Raw genomic sequence first — 23994 nt, 5'->3', positions numbered from 1 at the left:
TATTCACACATTTGCACATGACCTTATCCAATACCATTCTTGACCTGTGATAGCAATCAAGATCATAAATTAAGGAGACATTTCAAATTTAGCTGTCCAATTCCCCGATTATACCAGAAGGTTCATTTCTGTTTAGACAGTCAATTATCCTTGAACCATACATGACTATAAATGAAGACACAGATCTGTAGTATGCCCTGGTAATAAATCTTTGGGAAGTTAAATATTTATCAACGTCTTAGCCATGACTATATTCGATGAAACCAACAGTGATTGCGCACCATCACTCAATCCATGCACCTCTTAGTGGATTCATGGATATAACTTTTGTAACATGCCCACCTTTCTCGTATAACCCAAACTCAATTCACATACACTTGCTAGTCCTATACATGGGCAAAAATCATGAGTTTTTATGCCATGCCTTTATGAGAATGAATGTGCACATTTTTCAGCCTTCATCAACTATCTATGTTGACGGAGTTTTGTTTATCTAAATCTCTTTCCCACCATATTTTTCTTTAGATGGACAGAAGTTGGATGAACGAGCCCGATAGACTCTTATCACCTGTATATGCCGAGGGTGTTAAAAATTTCCTCACACAAGCACGAAATCATGCAAGTGGACGGGATCGAATTCGGTGTCCATGCCGTACATGCCTTAACAATCTGTGGCTGCCTATATATGAGGTGGAAACCCATTTGTTTATCAAAGGGATCAATCCAAATTACACGCAGTGGGTATTTCATGGGGAGGATGAGACAACCTTGTACGTCAGTGATGATGATACTAGTGATGAGGTTATACCAGAAGATGATTACATAGATGACATGCAGCATATGTTGGATGACATCCGAGCAGGGACCTTTATTAATGTGTCCCAACACAACTCTTCTTCGCCAAATAGGCCACCAATACCTGGAGATGAGCCAGCAACTACTTTTGACAAGCTACTGGATGATGCCCGACGACCTCTTTTCGAGGGGTGTACAAAATTTACAAAATTGTCATTCATTGTCAAGTTATTACACATCAAATCAATCGGTGGATGGTCAATTAAGTCATTTAACATGCTACTTGATCTGCTGCGGTTTGCCTTCCCTGATGCACTCTTGCCACAATCATATGAGGAGTCAAAGTCTTTGGAGCGCGGGTTGGGTTTCAATTATCACAAAATCCATGCATGTCCCAACGATTGCATCTTATTCTGGAAGGAAAATGCATCTCTTAATGAATGCCCTGTATGTAAGGCTTCGAGGTGGATGCCAAATACACACGGCTCACGAGTTATACCTCAAAAAGTGTTGCGCCATTTTCCGTTGAAACCGAGATTGCAGCGTCTCTTTATGTCTGCGAAGATAGCAGGTGATATGAGATGGCATAAAGATCAACGGCCGATAGATGATATCAGCCTGAGACATCCGGCTGACTCTGAGTGTTGGCAAAAATTTGATGAACATCATAGTTGGTTCGCTGCGAATCCACGCAATGTGAGGCTTGGTTTGGCCTGTGACGGCTTCACTCCCTTCAACAACTTGGCTAAACCTCATAGCATTTGGCCAGTGATCCTTATCCCATATAACTTGCCGCCGTGGTCATGCATGAAAGATCAATTCTTTATGACATCTTTGATTATTCCTGGTCCAAAGTCGCCAGGGAATGAGATCGATGTGTACTTGCAGCCGTTGATCGATGAACTGCTTGAACTTTGGGAAAATGGGGTCCCTACATATGATGCAGCAACTAAAGAGACGTTTATGTTGCATGCTGCATTGTTGTGGACAATAAATGACTTCCCTGCCTACGGGAATCTCTCTGGCTGGTCAACAAAGGGAAAATTAGCTTGTTCATCTTGTAATGCTGACACAGACTCCAATTGGTTGAAATACGGCCGAAAACATTGTTATATGGGACACCGCCGTTTCTTACCGCCAGATCACATGTGGAGAAGGAGGAAATGGTTGTTTAATGGCAAGGAAGATCATCGCATGCCACCAAGGGTTATTGGAGGATACGATATTCTAGGTCAATTGCAGATGATTGGCGATGTTCAATTTGGCAAATCTCGTAGGAAGAGAAAACGTACTGCTGAAGAGCTTAACTGGACAAAGTCTAGCATATTCTTCACGTTACCTTATTGGTCAACACTTCGACTTCGGCATAATTTAGATGTTATGCATATTGAGAAGAATATTGCCGAAAACATCTTATTCACTTTAATGAACACTCCAGGAAAAACTAAGGATAATATCAACTCAAGGCGTGACCTTGAGATTTTGGCCTATAGAAAAGAATTACATTTGAGGCGTGAAGGTGATTCCATCACAATGCCACATGCACTGTACACATTATACGGAGATGAAAAGAATAAATTTTGTGAGTGGCTCTCCGATATCAAATTCCCAGATGGGTTCTCTTCTAATATCTCGAACTGTGTTTCTCTACGTGATGGCAAAATCAGCGGGATGAAAAGCCACGACTGTCACGTTTTCCTTCATAGACTACTCCCAATTGCTGCTGGGGGGTTTTTACGAAGTGACATTGCCTTGGCTTTGACTGAACTTAGCACTTTCTTCAAAGAGTTGTGCGCTCGAACACTGGATGTCAATCGCCTATCACAGCTCCAAACTGATATCGTAACCATTCTATGCAAACTGGAGATGATATTCCCTCCATCATTTTTTGATGTCATGGTCCACCTAGCTGTTCATTTGCCCCGTGAGGCCATACTTGGGGGTCCAGTACAATATAGGTGGATGTACCCATTTGAGAGATATCTCGGCAAATTCAAGCGGTATGTTAAGAATAAAGCCCGACCAGAAGGTTCAATAGCCGAGGCCTACATTCACACTGAATGCCTGACATTTTGCTCCATGTACCTCCAAGATGTTGAGATGAGGTTCAATCGAGCGGACCGAAACATTGATGCTGACGAAGAGGCAACTATAGATGGATTCAAAATTTTCAACCAGAAGGTCCGTCCCTTGGGTATAGCTTCTAATGTGCAATTAGAAGACAAACTCTTTAAGGCAGCCATCTGGTATGTGCTCAACAATTGCCCGGAGATTGGACCCTATATACAGTAAGAATCAACTAATTTCCTTGATCATCTACTTCCATTTCTCCATATACAAAATTTTATACATGCAATGCCCATAACATCAAATATTTTGCTTTGCGATGTTGTGCTCTATCTGTAGGGAACACTACGAGAAATGTAAGGTGCAACACCCAAATTCAATCGATCGCACGCATCAAACTAACTTTCCAACTTGGTTCAAGCATCGTGTAAGTTATTTTCCAACCTTATCTACGTACTGAAAACAAACATGTTTCCTCGATATGTTTTTTAACGATGACAATTAATCACATTGTGGATTTTCAACAATTTTGGTATAGATCCAGGAACATCGTATCAAGAATCCACATGATGTGTCCGAGGATCTTTATGCGTTAGCTTGCGGGCCTGATCGTTGGGTTGCATCATATGCTGCAAGCATAATAAATGGGAAAAGGTTTCATACGAAGCAGCGTGAACTTCGCCGTCGTACGCAAAATTCTGGGGTGTTGGTGACTGGGGACGAGGATACAAATAATGCCGACTTTTATGGTGTTATTAATAATATCATAGAGTTACGCTATATGGAGTGGCGTCGGGTGTACCTATTTCAGTGTGATTGGTTTGACGTTGGTGATAAAAAACGAGGGGTGCGGGTGGATGACCATATGATTAGTGTCAACATGAACAGGACTTGGTATAAGGATGAACCGTTCGTGTTGGCGAGTCAGGCAGATCAATGTTTCTACATAAGAGATTTAAGGGCGAAAGGGAATTGGGGTGTTGTGCAGAACTATACAAATAGGAATGTATACAACATTCCATCAGTGTCGACTACTATAGAAGATATTAATGATGGCGATTCAAGTATTAATGAGGCCGATCAGGAAAATGAGTCATCAAATTATTATGAACCAGTGCAGAGTGATAATGAAAATCCAGTGTCAACTCCACTTGATAGGCTTGATATACCACCTAGCCATATTGATGCACGAGAAGTCATGGCTAGTGATGGTCAATGCAACTCTTCATCCGGGTTTATTAATGATGACATGCTTACTTCTGGTTCTGGAGATGCGGATAGTGAGGGGGAATATTCAGATGAGGATGACCTATCAACAGACGAAGAGTCTATGTCAGAGAAATAAGCAAAAGCTAGAAACATCACATGAGTTGAGGTTGGTACATTCATTTACCTATTCCAAATTTTACGTAAATGTACACAGACAACACAAAATTATTTTGGGTGCCTCATACCAATTTCTGCTTCACTTGCTTAAAACCATCAAGTATCGGATGTTTGAATTCTAGGACTGAACTAATATGTTGAAGATTGCATTATAGTGTATTGCTCGTACTTAATACCTAATAAACTTGTTTGACTTATAATGTGTATCATATTATTCTTTGTCAGGTTACAAGAAAACAAAACTGTGTTGCCATCTTCTTGGCTTTACAATTTATCATGCAATCCCATCTTGAAGCTGGAGGCATGAGGAGCAGTATTAATTATCAAGGTATATACTTAATGATCGATAAGTTAGTCATTTGTCTATAATATGCTCATAATGTAAGGGTTTTTCTTGCTGAAAGTATCCAAAAATGTAGGATATGTCACATTAGATGAACCATGTCTAAGGCTTCAGATTATTTTGTGGAATGAGATTGATTTTTATTACAATCCTCATAACTCGTACACATGCAGGTGATCGCGCGGGACCTAGTTCTAGAGGCGGAGCGAGAATCCGGGGTATTCGTGCAAGGCGCCACGTACCGTACTCGGCTCGCCACAACCGACCACGGGGAGCAAAAATCTCCTCAGTTTATAGCCCTGAGGAGTGTAATCAAGAGTCCTCGGATGATTCCACACAGCCCCCAAGCCCCCCACCATCCACCAACCCAATTCCCACACCAGCGCCTATTCGAGAACCCTCACCGGTGCGGGAACAATCACCTACTAGAGAACATGCAAGATTGGAAGACTCACCCCAAATTGGTGATTGTTTTGTCTATTAAATGTTCAATGCATTGACATATTTAAACCCATTTGTAAGAGTTTAGGTAATTTATAATTACGTACACTAATCATCTGAATTTTGCAATACAGTTGCAGACGCCCCCACGGAGCCCGTACTAACGCAGCAACAGAGGTTACGAAAACGTGGGCCCGCTCGATGCATTGAGTTTGAGAAGGTGAGAAAGAACGGGAAAGTGATTTTAAAGATAAACGATGGTGAGACTGCCCCTTGTTGTGATCATGCCCCTATGTTCACAACACGAGTATCATGGATTGTGAAACAATATTGTGACATGAGTTATGCGCGATGGACTGATGTCCCACAAGCGATGAAAGAGGAGCTAATTGACCGTGTTCGGGTAAGTTTTATGTGTTAGTAGTGAAATGTATAAATGGAAGTGGGTTATATAGTATAACCGTAGCACATATACTAATCAGCCGATTATTGTAGGCTGACTTTGTGTTAGACTGGGAAAGGGAAAACCACCGGTTGACGGTGACAAAGGCACTTCGTAAGCGCTTCAACTCCTTCCATCATGACTTGCACAAGATTTACCAATCCTTTGGAAGCCATGAAGAAGCTTTAGCTAATGGCACAAGCATGGTGGACCCACTTGTATGGGTGAAGTTGTGTGGCAGGTGGGGCAGTGAGGCCTTTAAGGTATATATGCTCTTCAACTATTAATTACAATAAATCCTTCCATTAAATAGTGGAGCAATATAGTTGAGGCAAATCCAGTTGTACATTTTAACTGACATTGGGTGTGCGTGCATCGCAGAAAATGTCTTCTCAGAACCGGGAGAACCGAAAGAAGCAAGCAATTAATCACACATCAGGACGTAAATCATTCGTCCGAATACTTGAGCAAAAGGTATGAGGATGCCGCCCTATATAAATTAATCCTAATCCGTTGAAATTATATACAACCTGTTTTGCATCCAATATGTTTTTCCTTATTGATTGAGGCGTGGTCTCATTTCAACCTCATTGAGATTAATTTGCAAATTGCAACCACAATAAATTAATTTTTTGAACTGCAAACATATTTACCTATTCCCCATATGTCACACATGTAGCGCGCTGAGAATGGAAATTTGGTGGACTTCTATAAAGAGACACGCTGGTCGAAGAAAAAGAATAAGTTCGTGACAGATGCTACTGAAGAACATTACGTGAGTAGTACACTAGTCCTTTGCAAATGTACAGTAGTACTAGTACTTATAGTCTTGGCTACTTGATCTATGTTTATTTCTGATAATAATAAATAAGAGCATAAGGTTGTTAACAATTGTTAATAATCGTTGTTTTGCATTTGTGCAGAAGGAGATGCAAGGTAGATTGGATGGCCTAGAACCAGAGGAACGAAGTGGTGAGGCAGCAGCGACGGTCTTTAGGGAGGTCCTCGGACATCGACCTGGATATGCACGAGGACTTGGGGAGATGGTCATCCCCGAGTCAAGTAGACAACGTGACCAAGTTAAAATGCAATGCTACCAGTCAGAGATTGAAAGATACAAGAAAGATGCTGAACAACATAAGAAAGATGCCGAAGACTATAAGAGTCAGCTGGATGAAATGAGATCAGAGGTGCGGGCTCTTAGGGAGCATGCGATTCAAACTGATAGGCTGCTGCAAGCGTTCTTTAAGGATCATCCCACATTCACTGAGTCATATCGCCAGACTCAGTGTAATGATTCCCCCGACCCATAAGGGGGGGTCGAGTGTTTTTTGGCATTTTGGGTGCTTTTTTGTTAGTCAAAAAGACAGCTGGGCAGTAATCTATATATATATATATACATATTACTATATATATATATAGTAAGGGGTATATGCCAACACATGGGATATTGGGGAAGTTTAGGCCCGACGACTGGATCGTTAGAAGTTTTTGAGCATTTGATATTAAATCGATGGTTCCAGTTCGTCGTTTCAATGGCAATTCCTCTGACTTCAAAACCAACAGGTAAGTACTCACATATAATCTTCAAATAAACTTGGCCGAGTTGGCCACAACACTAGTTTTAAGGATTTTCAGTTTCCTCTTTGCATGCACACTAATATAATTTTACGTTTATTTGTTGCTTCTATGTTGGTATATTCCTAATGGCTATGTTAATCCTTTTTTTTTAGTTGGTTTATTGTACAAATGCAGTAATATTGTCTTTCCTCCACGTTCAAGGCTTCTGAAGTTGAATGATGGTGGCGGCTTCAACTTGGGGGTCCAAGTCAGTTATAGAATATCTGAAGAGATATGAGAGCAATGATGAGGAAGGAAGGAAATTAGGAAAAGAACAAAAGGACGAAGAATGTGGTCCAAAGTAAACCAGATGTAAAAGGTGTTTTAGTCGTGGATGAAGATCCAGTTTGTCACAAACCAGTTAATCTTGAAGCGGAAAACAATGATGATTCAGCTGGTAAAAGGAATTTACATTTTGGCTTCTTGAATTTTCTTGTTCCATATGTGTATGAGTTTGTTATTATGGGGTGTTAAAAATTTTCTGCCGTTTGATGTTGGAGAAGAGAACGTATATCGAAGGAAGACTTTTTGAAGTCAAGGCAGAAAGTAAAAGTAGAAGAGAAGCCCAAGGTACTTTGGAATATTATCATAAACCTGTCATGTGTGAGGAGCGGTATAGTGAGTTTATAAAATTCTTGTGAGTATTTTATACCTCAAACCTGTTTTCTTTGGTTGGTGGACTGGTCAACTTTTACCCTTGAGCCCATGTTACTCAATTATGCTGACAAGTGCCACTGTGGCCGTTCAGTATTTTTCATGTTTCAGCATAAAAGAAATTTCCATTTTATTACAAGAATTACAATTCTCATGAATGAAGGAAATTGGTGTTTGTAACAGATATATTAGGATAAAGAGTGCATGTGCATATACCTGGGCGTTTATTTTTTCTTTGTTTTTTCCCCTTTTACATTTCCCAAATCTTGCAAGAACTTAATTGTGGAAGGGATAGATTCAGGTTGTACAAATTGCAGTCTGATGATGTTCGTGACTATGAAAAATTTTCCTTTTCTTGTTCTTTTAATCTCTTATGAGGCTTTGGTGAAAATGTTACAGTAATTCTGCTAGTTGTCAAAGAGACTCGGTGGTTATTTACAAATGACTATTATTAAGTGTTGGCAGACACAGATCAATTCTATTATGGAAGGCGTTAAACCATGAGGTTGTAGAGGATGAAAAGGTTTTCCATTTAATATGGTAAGTTCATCATAGTTATGGGCTCGGGAATCTTTTTAGTTTTAATATTGTAGCTTGAGTTTGAAGCTTCTTTCTTTGAAAAGTAAATGCTGTCTCTTGGTAGATTAAAGTTGAAGAGGTCAACTTTCATTTCCTGTGCATTTTAACCAGGAGAAGAAGTTGGAAGTTGGGGAAGGGCTTGGCTCAAAAGCGGGAAGCTGAAGCTAAGCTGCAGGAATTGGAACTTAAGAAGGAAAAGCCATTTGCACAAACCAGGTAAATCGAAGATATTAGATTTTTTTTATGGGGAAGAAGACCAGATTTTAAGGCCAACATCTTTGTGCTGATCCAATTTTTATTTGCATATTTAGATGTTCTATTGTGTCACATACATCTGCGCTTGTAGTTTATATGATATTATACTAGGGGAAATATAGTTCCCCACAATAATGGGTGTATGCCATTACATCAACAATAATGGGCTTATTGTTGCTGGCCTGGTATAATTTTGTTCCTTTATACGTGCTCAGTAAATTTTTGCTTTATAATGGTATGATCAAATGTTGGGCTATCTTGATGATTTTTGTGTTCAATATGATGGTGTAATCATGGGGTATTGTGGAAATACACACGGATGAAATTCAGATAATTAACTTTTGTAAGAAAATAAATGTTCTAAAAGAAAAAGAAATCTCTATGAAACATTAAGTTATGCTTGACTGCTTGGCTATCCATCTTCGGTTTAACAAAGGCACTACACAGTACTTTCAACTCTTCTTTTGTGTACACGTAGTGGCGTGTTGGAATTGATAGACTGATTCTAAACAACATGCTGAAGGAGAGATCATCTAAATTGCATCTCTCTTTGGTGGAGATGGCTGTGTAAATGCCCCCAAGTTATTGTAATGTGCACTTGCCACTTTTTCTCAAAGTGTGAGCTTGTGCCAAGGTTACCATGAACTGTAGGTTCATGCAAACTTTTCTCTTCTGTACAAACTTTGAAGGGTGGGGAGTGGAATACTATTTATTTATTTATTTATTGATTCATATGAGCTGAGCACTATACCATAAAAAATTCTAATTCAGGAAAACATCATTCTATATATAGGCAACACTAGCAGTGTAAGTCTCATTTTTCAAATCGAGCAAACAATAAATTTTAGGTATCAAGGCCCCTAATGACATTTTGAATGAGGCTTTTGTTGTGGTGTGAACTAAATGGAAAATAAGAGTTCTGAGGTGCCTGAGGTTCCCAATCTGGTTTTATGACGGAGTTTCTCGTTTATTTTTCGATATGTGGATATATTGTACAGTCACAAACCAACTTATCGATATTTAATTAATTTGTACATGTTACATTTATGATTAAGAAAGAACTATTTATGTTATATAGGGTGCTCATGAGTTTGTATCTGTTTTGGTGATTTTAAACAGATGGGAACATTCTTCAAAGCTTTAAAACATTGTGCTGTTCATTGGCGTGCACTGAAGGCACCAACAAGCACAACTTGGTAGTTCTTTGATTTTGGATGTAGTAGAGGATTGAACATGTTTCAAATATTAGTGATTATATTTCTCTTCACATCTTTGTAGCTCAGCTTGTACTTGATATGACAGTATAATGCACCACCCAGTGTAAAAATATATATGACTTTGGTCTAATCATATATTTACTTGAATATTGATATATTATGTGAGTTGTTGATGTATGGATAATTAATTAGCTACTCATGTCAATCAGGTACATTTTATACATGAATCACCCAAATATTTGGTTTGGGTGATTAATGCATGGGTGAAAGATGAGACCCAGTATTCTTACTGGGTTTCATTTAAATGAGACCAATGATCATTTAAATGCATTGGTCTCATTTAAATGAAACCCATCTAGGAATACTGGGTTATTAAAATTTGGAATTCTTAGGACTTTCTAGCGATTTTTCAATCGCCGCTAAAAACTTACAAAACAACGGCAAAAAAATTATAATGCAAAAAAATTATATTCCGGCGATTTTAAAATCGCTGGAATATCATTGAAATGGACGTAATAATAGTTCCGGCGCTTTCCTAATCGCTGCTATATTAAATTACGGCGATGAGAAAAACGCTGGAAAGTAATTTTCTGGCAGTGTTGGTTAATGCCAGCGTTTAGAAAATCGCCCGCTTATTAAAATCCGGCGATTTTCTAAACGCCGCAATGCAAATTCTAGACTGTAACATATTTACCGGCGTTTCTAAAATCGCCGGAAATTAATAAACGGGCGATTTTCTAAACGCCGGTAAATATTTATCCGTCTTTAAATTGATAAACCAGCGTATCATAAATCGCTGGTTAATAACTTACCGGCGATTTATGAAACGCCGGATAATAACATACCAGCGATTTTTGAAACGCCGGTTAATAATTTTCCAGCGATTTCCTAAACGCCGGTTAATAAATTCCCGTTTTCTTTTATATTTACCGGCGATACATAAATCGCCGCTTAATAATTTACCAGCGATTTTGTAATCGCCGGTATCTAGTTTAATATTTTGAAATTATATACCGGCGATTAGATAATCGCCGGTAAAAAGCTTATATTAGGCGGCGATTTTTGAGCTTCGCTGCGCTATAGAGGAAATGGCTGAATAGTACCGGCGATTCGGCGGCGATTATATAATCGCTGGTATATAGATATAGCGGCGAGTTTTGGCGATTTTCCGGCGATTTGAAAGCGCCGGCAAAAGTGCTATCTGTTGTAGTGAGGTTTATGATCTATGCATGGGAATATTTCAATGCCCCTTTAATTCATTCCTCATTTGTTGGTCGTTAATTATATATAAATTAAACTATATTATCAGCTTATAATTAATTTATTTTTATAAAAAAAAAAATTATAACTGTAGCAATTCTAATTAATATAAGGGAAATACATTATATATATAACATAATTAATTAATTGTGATTAGTTTGATTTGCGATTATTAAATAATATTAATATAGAGATAGTTTGTCCCGGTATCATGCAGTCGTTTCTTTTTCGGAGTTAACATAATTAGTTAAATAATTAAATAAAATAAAATAAAAGAATCGTAATGAGCTTTGTGTACGTATGTGCCATTTTTTCTATAAATAGCAGGTGAGTTTCAGCAGCTTCGATCACCAAAACAAACCTCACGGCGATGGCATTGAGAGGCTATCTGGTACTCCTTAATTGGCCTTCTAGTTCTCGTTAGCTCATTTGCTAACAGCAATGCTCAGGAAAAAATCACACCCAGCTATGGCATTTCCTCCCTCAACCGGACCAGTTTTCCCAAGGGTTTCATTTTCGGGGCGGCAGCAGCAGCTTATCGGGTAACAAGCCCCTGCATGCAGCTGTTTTCTTCATGTTTGAGGCTTTTTTTTTTTTTTTTTCCTAATTTTCACTAAGATGACAAGAATATATATTGCATATATATATATATAACATGCATTGATTAATGTTTGTTTGGATTCAGTATGAAGGTGCAGCAAAAGAAGATGGTAAAGGCCCAAGCATGTGGGATTATTACACCCATAAATATCCAGGTCTCTCTAGCTTTCTCTCTCTGCGCACTGAAAACGCAGTGCAAATTTCTCCCACTGGATATAAAAAAATAACTTTAAAGTATAGGGTATATTCATATAATTTTTCCTTTTTTCACATTACTTCTGTTAAAAAAAAAATAATAATTAATTAATTAAAAAGAAGAAGAAGAAGAAGGGAAAAAACAGATTATGGAATGCAAAGATCATCGAGTGATCATTTCATTCGGCCTTCCTGATCTTTTGACTTCATGCTATAGCATGAACATAAACGAATTGATAATCTAATGGATGGAATATTATTACTCTAGCTGATCACACGTACGTGGTCTTAACTTGATTGGATCTCTTCGAATTTAGTCAAGTATATATAATTAGATTTGTTTAATAAATAAATAAATATATATATATATATATGCAGAGTTGATTGCGGACGGCAGTAATGGAGATGTAGCTGTTGATCAATATCATCGCTACAAGGTACGTCAAATGTCTTTTACTCCTCTAAAATTTTGTCAAAAGATTTCCATAACATGTTAATTTTCCTTTTTGTATACTGCAGCAAGATGTGGCGATTCTGAAGGATATGGGTGCAGATGCGTACAGGTTCTCAATTTCATGGCCCCGATTGATACCTAGTAAGATTCTTGTCTGCATCCCTCTCTTGCAAGCTTTTTTCTGACACAAAAATTCAGGACAAAGAGTAAGGGGAATTTAGAAATATAAACTAACAATTTCATATGGGGCCTAATTTCAGCGGGAAAGATTAGCAAAGGCGTGAACAGGGAAGGAATCAAATACTACAACAACCTCATCAATGAGCTCCTGTCCAAAGGTCATGTTTCAGTCTATTAATAATTGTATTACATTTCCTGAATATCTAATTATGATCAAGTAGTACGGCTGATCATCATAATTTAATCTTGAGATTTAGGATATTAATTGAATGCAGGTCTCAAGCCCTTCGTGACAATCTACCACTGGGATATTCCCCAGGCCTTAGACGATGAGTATGGTGGTTTCCTAAGTGACAAAGTTGTGTAAGTGACTGCATCCCCATATATATTGTTGATCGGGGACCCATTTGATGGGTTAGATTATTGTTGATCTATGCAAAAACTAAGAAAAAAATCTCCAAGTTTGGGACCCAAATTAATATTTCCCCAGGCAATAAGTCTAATATATATGTAATTATATATATTCAGGGAAGATTTCGGGGACTTCGCGGACCTTTGCTTCAGAGAGTTTGGAGACAGAGTAAAGCACTGGATCACACTAAATGAGCCATGGACATACAGCAATGGAGGTTATGCACAAGGGACACTAGCACCTTTCCGGTGTTCGAGCTGGTATAGTCCCAATTGCACCGGTGGAAATTCCGCCATTGAGCCCTATCTAGTCTCCCATCACCTGCTTCTTGCTCATGCTGCTGCTGTTGAAGTTTTCAAGCAGAAATATCAGGTCCCATTTATTCCCTTCTCATATATATATATATATATATAGACACAAACACACACCTATATGCAAATATTATTGTTTGTATGTTTATGTACGTCTTATGCATCATGTTTACATGTACAGGCAGTACAAAAAGGTGTGATAGGTATAACCCATGTGTGCCATTGGATGGTGCCATACACTAATTCCAAACAAGACGTCGACGCCGCTTCACGTGCCCTTGATTTCATGTTCGGATGGTATGCTAATAAATTAATTCTGCATGAATGAGTGTTTTTTTTTTTTTTTAAAAAAAAAAAAAATCTTTTCTGTTCTTTTGTTTGGTAAACTGCATGATCATCCTTCTCTCAAACAACCATCGTATTTATAATTTACATGAAATAATATATATATATATATATATTCAAATTATATTGCAGGTTCATGGACCCCTTGACAAATGGTGACTATCCACACAGCATGAGAACGTTGGTCGGAAAGCGATTACCCAAATTCACAGAAAAGCAATCTGAGCTGGTCAAAGGGTCCTACGACTTCATCGGAATAAACTACTGGAAAAGTATAGTTGCAAGCATAATTGTGCACTAATCGGTGCACCAATGTGATGTGATTGGTCAAAAAGTAGATTTTATTGATAACAGTGTTAATTTAAATTTTAAGTATGAATAAATTAGTGTTGGTACACAGATTAGTGTGCGACTGTGCTTGTATATAGCAAAACTCTAAACTACTACACTGCCTACTATGCTGCCTATGCTCCTTCATATAATTATGTTAACAAAAGCTATGTGACAGATAGTCTTGTTAATCAAACAAGTAAGTTGCATGCATGCATGCACAAATTCTACGTAAATACGTACGTACATGGAGTATGTGAATTAGCATATTCATTTGTATGTGTTATATATATAAAAGACTAACTACTACACAGTACCCATACTTAATATTCTTTAATTCTGTTGTGTATGCCAGCTGAGCGCAATGCAGTCCTCATTGGTCCACAGGTACTGTGTGTTCTAAGTAAATCAACATTTTTATTCTTTTTCTATATATCGAAAGTGATTGATCGAGAAATCCATGCATTAGTTATAAAAATATTCTTATTACACACAAGTTGGGTATCTTAATTTGATGTGGTATATTAAATTATAAAATTATTTTTATTATAAAATAAATCTAACGTATAATATGAAATTATGTTAATTTAAATATTTATTTTCATAAGATCTCTTTATAACTGTAATAATTCTCTAGCAAAGAATGCTACGATAACAACACTTTTTGAAATATATAAAACGCACCGTTGTAATGGCCGTGACTGCAACCATTGTACGTACCAATTTGTTTTTATGGTAGTACAGAATGGAATCAAACTAGAATAAAGCTACAGTCACCAAGGCTATCGTTTTATCAACGCTAGATGTGTCAACATTTTGACGGTATCCATTAACGAATAAGCAAAAGATCGATGATGATCATTTCTTGTCCATTTGCATGTTCTTCAAATAATATATGTCGTTATCTTTCTTTAATAATATTGATTGGAATGATAGTTGAATATTAATATATATGAAAAGGGAAAGATCCTTGAGGAATTGATCAATAATAAAGCATTCGACCTGTTGTCCTTTTTATTTTGGTGTTTGTCATCTTTCCCATTTTTTATATGTTCTCAAGTTTTATAATTAAGACATGATCATCAAGATTAAATTTTGTGTTTCCAACAAACTGCATGTATAGGACTAGGCATTAGGGGTGTTACCCGCACCAAACCACCCCCCCACCCCGCGCCGGCGACAAGGGGTGGCCCTCACCTGTATCCCACCACCGTACCTTTGCACCGCCTCTGATTGGCGGTTGCCCTCATCTAGATGCCGAGGGCTAGATTGGCCCTCACGACCGTCCACCCCACCCTTCTCATTGCCCATCCACGATGAAAAGACAATTGAAAAACACTAAAAAATTCATAACAAATCCCCAACAAAATACAAATACACAACAAATTGAAAAAAAAAATCCAAAACGTAACAAATTTGACTTCTAAGCAAACTCTACAAAGAACCACAGTCACGAATGGCTAGCAGTCTCTTTGCAAACCCATTGCCATTCGTGGCCATGGTTCCCCCGACCATTGATGCTTCAAGGAGGAGAAGGTGGAGGAGAAGAAGAGGACACAGTGGCTAGAGTGAGTGAGAGAGAGAGAGTTAGCAAACAAAAGGGAGGAAGAGAGACCGAGATAAACAGAGAGGAAAGACAGAGAAAGGAGAAAGAAAGAAAGAGACAGCCAGGAAAAAATAAAACCTAACTCAAACTATTTAACTACTATTTACAGATATTCTAATATATTCTTAACATCCAGACAAACCTTAGTCTTGTAATGTGGGGGACATTTAACTTTAATTCCTATCTTTAGAATGCAGCTTTAGCCTTATATAAACGAGGAAAGAAGAAATAGTTTAGATCCAATTAGGTTGACGCAAGATGACCTTGTGGTTCTTAAACATGTTGAGATTACCGCATAGCTTTGTCAAGATGCTATCTATGGAAGAAAGGTATTTGCAATGTAATGAGTGACCTTTCCCCCATAGCATTTTATCGATTAAAACCAGGATTGATTCTATGTATGAGTAACAATTCTGTCAGCACCAACATTGCTCACCACAAGCCAGCTTGGCTCTCACCTACTGTATTAGAAGAGCTGAATATATGTAGCGTTCCAAGAATCAATGCAACATTCTCAAACATGCAAAGAAGAAATGCAGTCTATCATTTATGAGATTGAAATCACAATACACCATATAGAGTTGCATTTTGAAATCACAATTCACATCTAATATTCAATAATTTTTTCTTCTTTTTTATTTTTTTAGTGACTCAATACAAGGTAATTAGTTGATGGGAGAAACATCTAGAAGAAATTAGAAATTTTTTTTTATTGGCACCGGGTGTCCGAAAATAACGTCCCGACTAATCCTGATGGTGCACAGGCCCTCAACTATTCACCACATGCTAGCTTAGCTCTCACCAACTGTATCAAACGAGCTGAATGTATGTAGCGCTCCAAGAATCGATGCAGCGTTCTCAAACATGCAAAGAATAAACGCATTCTATCATTTATGATACTGAAATCACAACACGCCATACAAAGTTGCATTCCGCATCTAATATTCAATATTTCTTATTTTTTTTTATTTTTTTAATGATTCAATACATTGTAATTAGTTGATGGGAGCAACATCCAAAAGAAACAAGAAATTTTTTATTATTAGCACCAGGTGTCCAGGAACAAAGAGTTTCCCATAAGTGCACCTCGAGTAATTCAAGGAGAAACTCTTTCAATTCAATGGCCCCTAGAGATTGTTTGCACCCAAGGAGATTTGAACCCTAGACCTAGGGGAGCATACCTCCAAGCCCAAGGCCTTTACCACTTGAGCCAACCCCTAGGGGTTAAGAAGAAACTAGAAATGAAAATCTTTGTCTAATCGTAAAGAATTGCAAAAAAATAAAAGCTAAATAATATCCTCGATGTTAGTTGGTGAAAAGTCTGGAAACGAAGATGGGACTATGCAAGTCGATGAACTTCTTTTCAGCCTCTAGTGACTCTATATATATCGCTTCTCTGGGTTCTTCAGTCACTCCACTATGTGTGGCATACTCCAATGCATTGGAGTAGTCCACCTGCAAATACAAGTGAAAAGATCACGTATGTACTTAAAACATTTTCCCCGTCTTTCTTCCCCGAAAGTAAATAAATACGTGTGTATAAACTAGAAATCTTCCAAATACTATTAGTAACTATATTGCAACAAGGTAGAGCCATATCATGTCCAAGAATGTTGGCCTGTGTTTGTGTTAGAAGGATTTTGGTATTCAGAATTTGTAGGAACCAAGGCCGGCCAGTCCCTTGAAGAGACAAACATCTGGTAACATATCAGAAACGCTTTTGCCGAAGAAGCATGCACGCATAATAAAAGCTAGCTAACTCTTTAAGATATCATTACACGGTGTAAATAAAATTCCCTATATGCGAAATAATTTACTTAAGAGTAGTAGCTATGTGAACTAAAAAGTATTTGTTTGTACCCAAGTAACAAAAGTTGTCACATGCACAAGAAACGCCTCAGCCAAAGTGTTGTCACCATGGTCATGAGACCCAAAGTAATCCAAGTGAGAATTTTGAAGATGTCATAACTTGGTCAAATTTAATTACCAAATATCCCATATATTAATACATAAACAAGACATTGGTTCGGTCTAAGGTCCTAGATATATTTCAGATTGGTCAAACATTTCATTGTGCATGTCTCTTTCACGAGGTTTGATCCATAAAGCATTTATGTTTCCTCTGAAAGACATAATAAAATGATGCAACCAATCCATCTAATTTTCAATTTTAAGTGAAGGATGTCTGTGCTCAACTGGAGGGATCCCTTATCTGAAAAAGCTGCACGCGCACTTGCCCAATGTAATTGACTTGGGTTAATGGTCACCCTTGCAATATCGATCCAATCAGTTTGCACTTGTTGATCGCTGAAGCAAGCCCATATCCTTAACAAATTATTAAAAATGCTTTTGTGACGTTGGATTAATTCAAACCTTTTTCATTAAACATTGACTTGCTTTAGGCTGCATCTGGATGTTGAGCTGAGTTGAGATAAATTGAGTTCTTTATGAATATATAATAGTGAGTTGAGATGGTAAAATGATTTTTGTGGAGCCCATCTAAGATGTGTTTAAATGTATTTAAATGTTAAGATGAGTTTAGATTTGTTTATAGGAAATTGAAAAAAGTTGTGAGTCTCATATGTAAAGATGTGTTGAGTTGAAAAAGGTTGTCGGTCCCACGTGTAATCACGTAACCATCGTATGATTACGTGCGTAAAATTATAAATATAGATAACATTTTCCATTACTACTATAAGTATTATTATCAATATAATATAATGGAAGTTTATGAAGGAAAACAAATTAGTAGGTGAAAGGATTTGATTTTATATTTACCTTGCCAACTGTAAAAGGCACTATATATGCACTATCGTGATCTTGATCTCGTGGTAGTCAAAATAAGGAAAAGAAAAATACTCTTCAGTCCCCAGCTTGGTTTTGGCTTAACAAAAAAATAAAAAAAATATTCTTAATTATTCTCAACAGTAGTAATATATATATATATATATAAATGTTAATCTTCCTGCTGGGATTTTTCTTTTATTTTTTTTCCAAAGAAGTTTTATTTAATGACGTTGTGAATATTTTTTTAAAAATATATATAAAAATATTAAAAAAATCATGTGAAAAAAAATAAAAAAAAAATACATAAAATACACCAACGCCCAACGGTGACAGTACAGCCACCCTGTCTCTATTTATATATATATATATATATATATATATATTAGCATCCTTAGCCCTCCACTGACTACGTACTTCGGCCCAATGAGATTTTAGACAAGCTAGCTGCTGTTTTGGACAACATAATGGTCAACCCGAAAGACGAGTAATTACTTCGATCTCTTTCCGGAGCAAATATATTTTGTTTTTTTATTTTATTTTATTTTAAATTTAGCAAAGATATTCTGTAACTTATAGTGTGGTGAAGTTTAACTTTCAACTTGGTCAATATAATTTACAAAAATCTTATTTTTCCACCATGGCTTTTGTGAATCGAATGATCGATGGTCGTCTTGCTGAAGAAGAACCCACGTAGTACTGTTGTATGTAAAAGCTTCATTTGTTTCATCATACAACAATCTTCCTAAATAATTTTTCTGATTTTTTGGTATTTGAATGTGTTTGAAAAAGACTAAATGAAAAACAGTTTCCATCCATTAAAAATCAAACATTCTTCTCTAAAAATTGGTTTTAATTAGTTGACAAATTCAGAAACACTGATTTTCAGTCTTACCTACCTTAAGTCTCAAATAAAGCACCATTCTTTTTCTCACCAATTCTCTCGATCTCTCGGATTTCCTTCGATCATCTTCCTAATCTTCGATCCTCCTCTTTGTCACCTTTTATACCTATGATTTTTGAGATTTTGAATTTTTTTCCACTTTTGTTATTTAGATACGTTATTAATTTGATTATCTTGATTTTCAAATATCAATATCGTTCAGATATTGCCGTTTTGTTGTTGTTTTTTCTTTAATATATAATTCAAATATTGCATGTTTATTTTCAATTGTATTTTTATGAGAAAGAACGAAAAACAATCGGGAAAATGAAAATTTCTCAAAATGTTTTGTTGTACATACATGAATGAGATCAATATGTATGAGTACGTTACAACTGGCCGCGACTTGGGTGGGAAATCAAAGTTTTTGATAATTTAACGAGTTTTCATGCATCGGTGATCAGTTCAGTGATTTTAACACCGTTCTTACAATTATTTGATGTATATATATATGTTACTTTGCATGAACAATTACTACTTCCACATGATAGTGCACATGATCATGCAGTCATATATGATGTCTCTGGCCTTGTGACTTTAAAAAAGCTAGGGGGAGAATTTGTGTATTACCGAACTTTTAGGCGCAGTTGCATGTACTTCTGAGGAATTGATTGATAGAACGGGAATGATCGATCAGCATGATATTGATTTATTTTTATGAATGATTATTGATGTAATATCGATTTTGTTAAGTACTGATGATCTTCTGCTTATCACTAGCTTCAAGTACTTTGATCAATTTTTAGGTGCGATAGGGCTAATCGATATATCAATTTATATACATGACACGTTTTTTAATCTTTGTATTTCTCCACAGCTATATCAGATGTTAGCAAAGCTACTATGCGGACAGGCAAAACGAAAGTTAACCCAAAGACTGCTGCTCCAAAAGACAAAGATCAACCGCATCCTGCAACGTCCTCGTCAAGTAATGATCAGGATTGGTCTGAAAATCTGAAAGAAAAAATCAAGACATTGCTGGATGAAGTGAAGAAGGAGCTCCTCAAACATGTGGATGATCGCCTGAAAATCATCAAAAAGCCTCCAACTGGGAAGCAGTAATTTATATATATATATATATATATGACCATCTAGATCTCTGTATCAAACCTTTTCCATTAAACATTGACTTGCTTTAAGCTGCGTTTGAATGTTGAGTTGAGTTGAGATGAGTTAAGTTCTTTATGAATATATAATAGTGAGTTGAGATGGTGAAGTGATTTTTGTGGAGTCCACCTAAGATGAATTTAGATATATTTAGATGTTAAGATGAGTTTAGATTTATTTATAGAAAATTGAAAAAAGTTGTGAGTCTCATATGTAGAGATGTGTTGAGTTGAAAGGTTTTGAATTGACATAATTTTATTAATTTGAAAATTAATATTGTGTATTTAGATGTTAGACTCGGCTTAAAATTAGATTGAACTGAGTTAATCTTAGTGTGCCTCAACAACCAATTAAACGTTTTCTGCTTTAAATATTGGCCTACTTAGCATAATCTCTCTCTTTTCCCACAACTCAAATTCTAAAATAAACTTCAAAATAATATTAATATGTTGAAAATTTTCTATGTACATTCTTAATATTTTTCCATAAGATTTTAAATGATATTTTTTAAATTAAAAGAAAATTATCAGTACATTAATTATCATCATATACAATATAATTTTCAATAGAGGCCAAAAGAGAAGGTGAAAGATCATATAATCGATGTTTACCTCACCAATGCACCGTGCATGCATGTGCATAATACCAAGCAAAAAACATATATTATTAATAATGGTATCTTTATCATTATATATAATGTAATTTTTGGCTGAGGTGAAAGGAATAGTTGAAATGATCTTATATTGTCTACCTAACCAAAGTACCTAACCATGCAAAGTGGGTATCATCCTATAAAAAAATTATTGTTATTATTATTAGTATTATTATCATTATATATAATATAATCTTCGAATAAGAGCAAATGAGTAGGTGAAAGGTTCTTAGTAAATCATGTCTATCTCACTAATATACTACGCATAACACATCATGCATGTGCGAAAAAAACCATTATTAGTATTGAATAGTGTTAATTGTACGAATAATTTTATGCACAATTATACGTATTGCGCGTCAGCTTTCCTTTTTCAAATTTTTTTTTTAATTCAAATTTAAAATCTTCGTCATTTTAATAAATGACACGTTAACACGTATGATTATGTGCGTAAAATTATAAATATAGATAACATTTTCCATTACTACTATAAGTATTATTATCAATATAATATAATGGAAGTTTATGAAGGAAAACAAATTAGTAGGTCAAAGGATTTGATTTTATATTTACCTTGCCAACTGTAAAAGGCACTAGATATGCACTATCGTGATCTTGATAACGTGGTAGTTGTCAAAATAAGGAAAAAAAAAATAAAAAAAAATACTCTTCAGTCCCCAGAATGTTTTTGGCTTAAAAAATAAAAAGTATTCTTAATTATTCTCAACAGTAGTAATGTATATATATAAAATGTTAATCTTCCTGCTGGGATTTTTCTTTTATTTTTTTTCCTTTGTAATTAAAGAAGAGTTATTTAATGATGTTGTGAATATTTTTTTAAAAATATATATAAAATATTAAAAAAATCATGTGAAAAAAAAAACAAAAAGAAAAAAACACATAAAATACACCAGCGCCCAGCAGTGACAGTACAGCCACCCTGTCTCTATTTATATATATATATATATATATTAGCATCCTTGGCCCTCCCCTGACTACGTACTTCGACCCAGTGAGATTTTAGACAAGCTAGCTGCAGTTTTGGACAAATGGGCAACACCGAAGAAGAGTAATTACTTCGATCTCTTTTCGGAGCAAATATATTTTGTTTTGTTTTTTTTTTTAATTTAGCAAAGATATTCTGTAACTTATAGTGTGGTGAAGTTTAACTTTCAACTTGGTCAATATAATTTACAAAAATCTTATTTTTCCACCATGGCTTTTGTGAATCGAATGATCGATGGTCGTCTTGCTGAAGAAGAATGTACGTAGTACTGTTGTATGTAAAAGCTTCATTTGTTTCATCATACAACAATCTTCCGAAATAATTTTTCTGATTTTTTGCTATTTGAATGTGTTTGAAAAAGACTAAATGAAAAACAGTTTCGATCCATTAAAAATCAAACATTCTTCTCTAAAAATTGGTTTTAATTAGTTCAAAAGTTTAGAAACACCGATCTTCAGTCTTACCTACCTGACAGCTGATCTTAAGTCTCAAATAAAGCACCATACTTTTTCTCACCGATTCCCTCGATCTCTCGGGTTTCCTTGATCCTCTCCCTAATCTTTGATCCTCCTCTTTGTCACTTTTATACCTATGATTTTTGGGATTTTGAATTTCTTTCCACTTTTGTTATTTTGAGCTATTAGTTTTTTATTTTATTTCTAACATGTTTTAAGTTTTTAAATTTCTTTTTGACATGTTTTAATATTTTTAATTTTCTGACAATTGGCAGCTTAATTAATTGTCATGTGGCATGCCATTTTTGATATCTTACATATGGATATTGCTTGTTTTGTTATTTAGATACGTTATTAATTTGATTATCTTGATTTTCAAATATCAATATCGTTCAAATATTGTCGTTTTGTTGTTGTTTTTTCTTTAATATATAATTCAAATATTGCATGTTTATTTTCAATTGTATTTTTATGAGAAAGAATGGAAAACAATCGAGAAAATGAAATTGCTCAAAATATTTTGCTGTACGTACATGAATGAGATCAATATGTATGAGTACGTTACAACTGGCCGCGACTTGGGTGGGAAATCAAAGTTTTTGATAATTTAACGAGTTTTCATGCATCGGTGGTCAGTTCAGTGATTTTAACACCGTTCTTACAATTATTTGATGTATATATGTTACTTTGCATGAACAATTACTACTTCCACATGATAGTGCACATGATCATGCAGTCATATATGATGTCTCCCGCCTTGTGACTTTAAAAAAGCTAGGGGGAGAATTTGTGTATTACCGAACTTTTAGGCGCAGTTGCATGTACTTCTGAGGAATTGATTGATAGAACGGGGATGATCGATCAGCATGATATTGATTTATTTTTATGAATGATTATTGATGCAATATCGATTTTGTTAAGTACTGATGATCTTCTGCTTATCACTAGCTTCAAGTACTTGATCAATTTTTAGGTGCTATAGGGCTAACCGATATATCAATTTATATACATGACACGTTTTTTAATCTTTGTATTTCTCCAGAGCTTCATCAAGTCGTAGAAAATCTGATAAGCAGATAGTCAGAAAGTCAACTCCCGTAAGTAGTACTCATCCTTCAAAACACCGTCCTAGACAATCGCCTCGTGAAAATAGAAAAGAGAATCATCAAGATCCGAGTCGTGCAACCTCTTTGGACCCGCTTGATCAAATCCAGTCATCGCTGAATCAAATCCAGTCATCGCTGGATCAAATCCAGTCATCGCTGGATCAAATCCAGTCATCGCTGGATAAAGTGAAGAAGAAGTTCCTCAACCTTGTGGGTGATCGCCAGACCAAAATCACCAAAGAGCGTTCAGCTGGGAATGATCGTTAATTTATATATATTATATATATATATATGACCATCTAGATCTCTATATCGATAAATAATGAGTAGATGATCATTAGATCATCACTTTGATCGTATGTACAAAGTCTGTGTCGTCGATCATCTATGTTTGTTGTTAATGGGAGTCGCACTACTCTGTACGTACTAGCTATAGCTAGTTTGGTTTG

At 36.0% G+C, this 23994-nt stretch overlaps 3 protein-coding genes across 3 annotated transcripts; all 3 read left to right on the top strand.

The window, feature by feature from the left end:
- Positions 1-525: 525 nt before the first annotated feature.
- On the top strand, positions 526-4795 carry LOC122293820. The gene is made up of 8 exons (XM_043102276.1): positions 526-1855; positions 1937-2083; positions 2234-2737; positions 2888-3041; positions 3202-3289; positions 3401-4237; positions 4474-4576; positions 4765-4795. The coding sequence occupies exons 1-6, from the start codon at positions 526-528 to the stop codon at positions 4205-4207; spliced, it is 3030 nt and encodes a 1009-aa protein (XP_042958210.1). The 3' UTR covers positions 4208-4237; positions 4474-4576; positions 4765-4795.
- On the top strand, positions 4525-9918 carry LOC122293818. The gene is made up of 9 exons (XM_043102275.1): positions 4525-4576; positions 4765-5055; positions 5167-5435; positions 5528-5737; positions 5856-5948; positions 6154-6249; positions 6398-8288; positions 8439-8543; positions 9702-9918. Exons 1-7 carry the CDS (start codon positions 4525-4527, stop codon positions 6785-6787), a joined length of 1401 nt encoding a protein of 466 aa, XP_042958209.1. The 3' UTR covers positions 6788-8288; positions 8439-8543; positions 9702-9918.
- On the top strand, positions 6988-23812 carry LOC122293817 (cyanogenic beta-glucosidase-like). The gene is made up of 14 exons (XM_043102274.1): positions 6988-7040; positions 8439-8543; positions 8639-8669; positions 11443-11601; positions 11745-11814; positions 12233-12291; positions 12374-12449; positions 12569-12646; positions 12764-12851; positions 13017-13272; positions 13393-13508; positions 13689-13828; positions 20037-20277; positions 23482-23812. Exons 1-14 carry the CDS (start codon positions 6988-6990, stop codon positions 23810-23812), a joined length of 1803 nt encoding a protein of 600 aa, XP_042958208.1.
- The last annotated feature ends 182 nt before the right edge of the window (positions 23813-23994 follow it).

The sequence above is a fragment of the Carya illinoinensis genome, chromosome 14, assembly GCF_018687715.1.
Source record: "Carya illinoinensis cultivar Pawnee chromosome 14, C.illinoinensisPawnee_v1, whole genome shotgun sequence".
NCBI classification, from domain to species: Eukaryota; Viridiplantae; Streptophyta; class Magnoliopsida; order Fagales; family Juglandaceae; genus Carya; species Carya illinoinensis.
The sequence above is the reverse complement of the archived record's forward strand: the minus strand, read 5'-3'. Positions and strand labels throughout refer to the sequence as shown.

Bases quoted from the DNA above. Each gene is read 5' to 3' on its own strand.
- LOC122293820 (XM_043102276.1), top strand. From the start codon at position 526: ATGGACAGAAGTTGGATGAACGAGCCCGATAGACTCTTATCACCTGTA. The intron at 2,084-2,233 runs GTACTGCTGAAG...TGAACACTCCAG, and splicing joins ATCTCGTAGGAAGAGAAAAC to GAAAAACTAAGGATAATATC. The intron at 3,042-3,201 runs GTATGTGCTCAA...CTCTATCTGTAG, and splicing joins CTCTTTAAGGCAGCCATCTG to GGAACACTACGAGAAATGTA.
- LOC122293818 (XM_043102275.1), top strand. From the start codon at position 4,525: ATGCAATCCCATCTTGAAGCTGGAGGCATGAGGAGCAGTATTAATTAT. The intron at 5,436-5,527 runs GTAAGTTTTATG...CGATTATTGTAG, and splicing joins AGCTAATTGACCGTGTTCGG to GCTGACTTTGTGTTAGACTG. The intron at 5,738-5,855 runs GTATATATGCTC...CGTGCATCGCAG, and splicing joins GGGGCAGTGAGGCCTTTAAG to AAAATGTCTTCTCAGAACCG.
- LOC122293817 (XM_043102274.1), top strand. From the start codon at position 6,988: ATGGTTCCAGTTCGTCGTTTCAATGGCAATTCCTCTGACTTCAAAACC. The intron at 7,041-8,438 runs GTAAGTACTCAC...CATTTTAACCAG, and splicing joins TCTGACTTCAAAACCAACAG to GAGAAGAAGTTGGAAGTTGG. The intron at 13,273-13,392 runs GTCCCATTTATT...TTACATGTACAG, and splicing joins TTTTCAAGCAGAAATATCAG to GCAGTACAAAAAGGTGTGAT.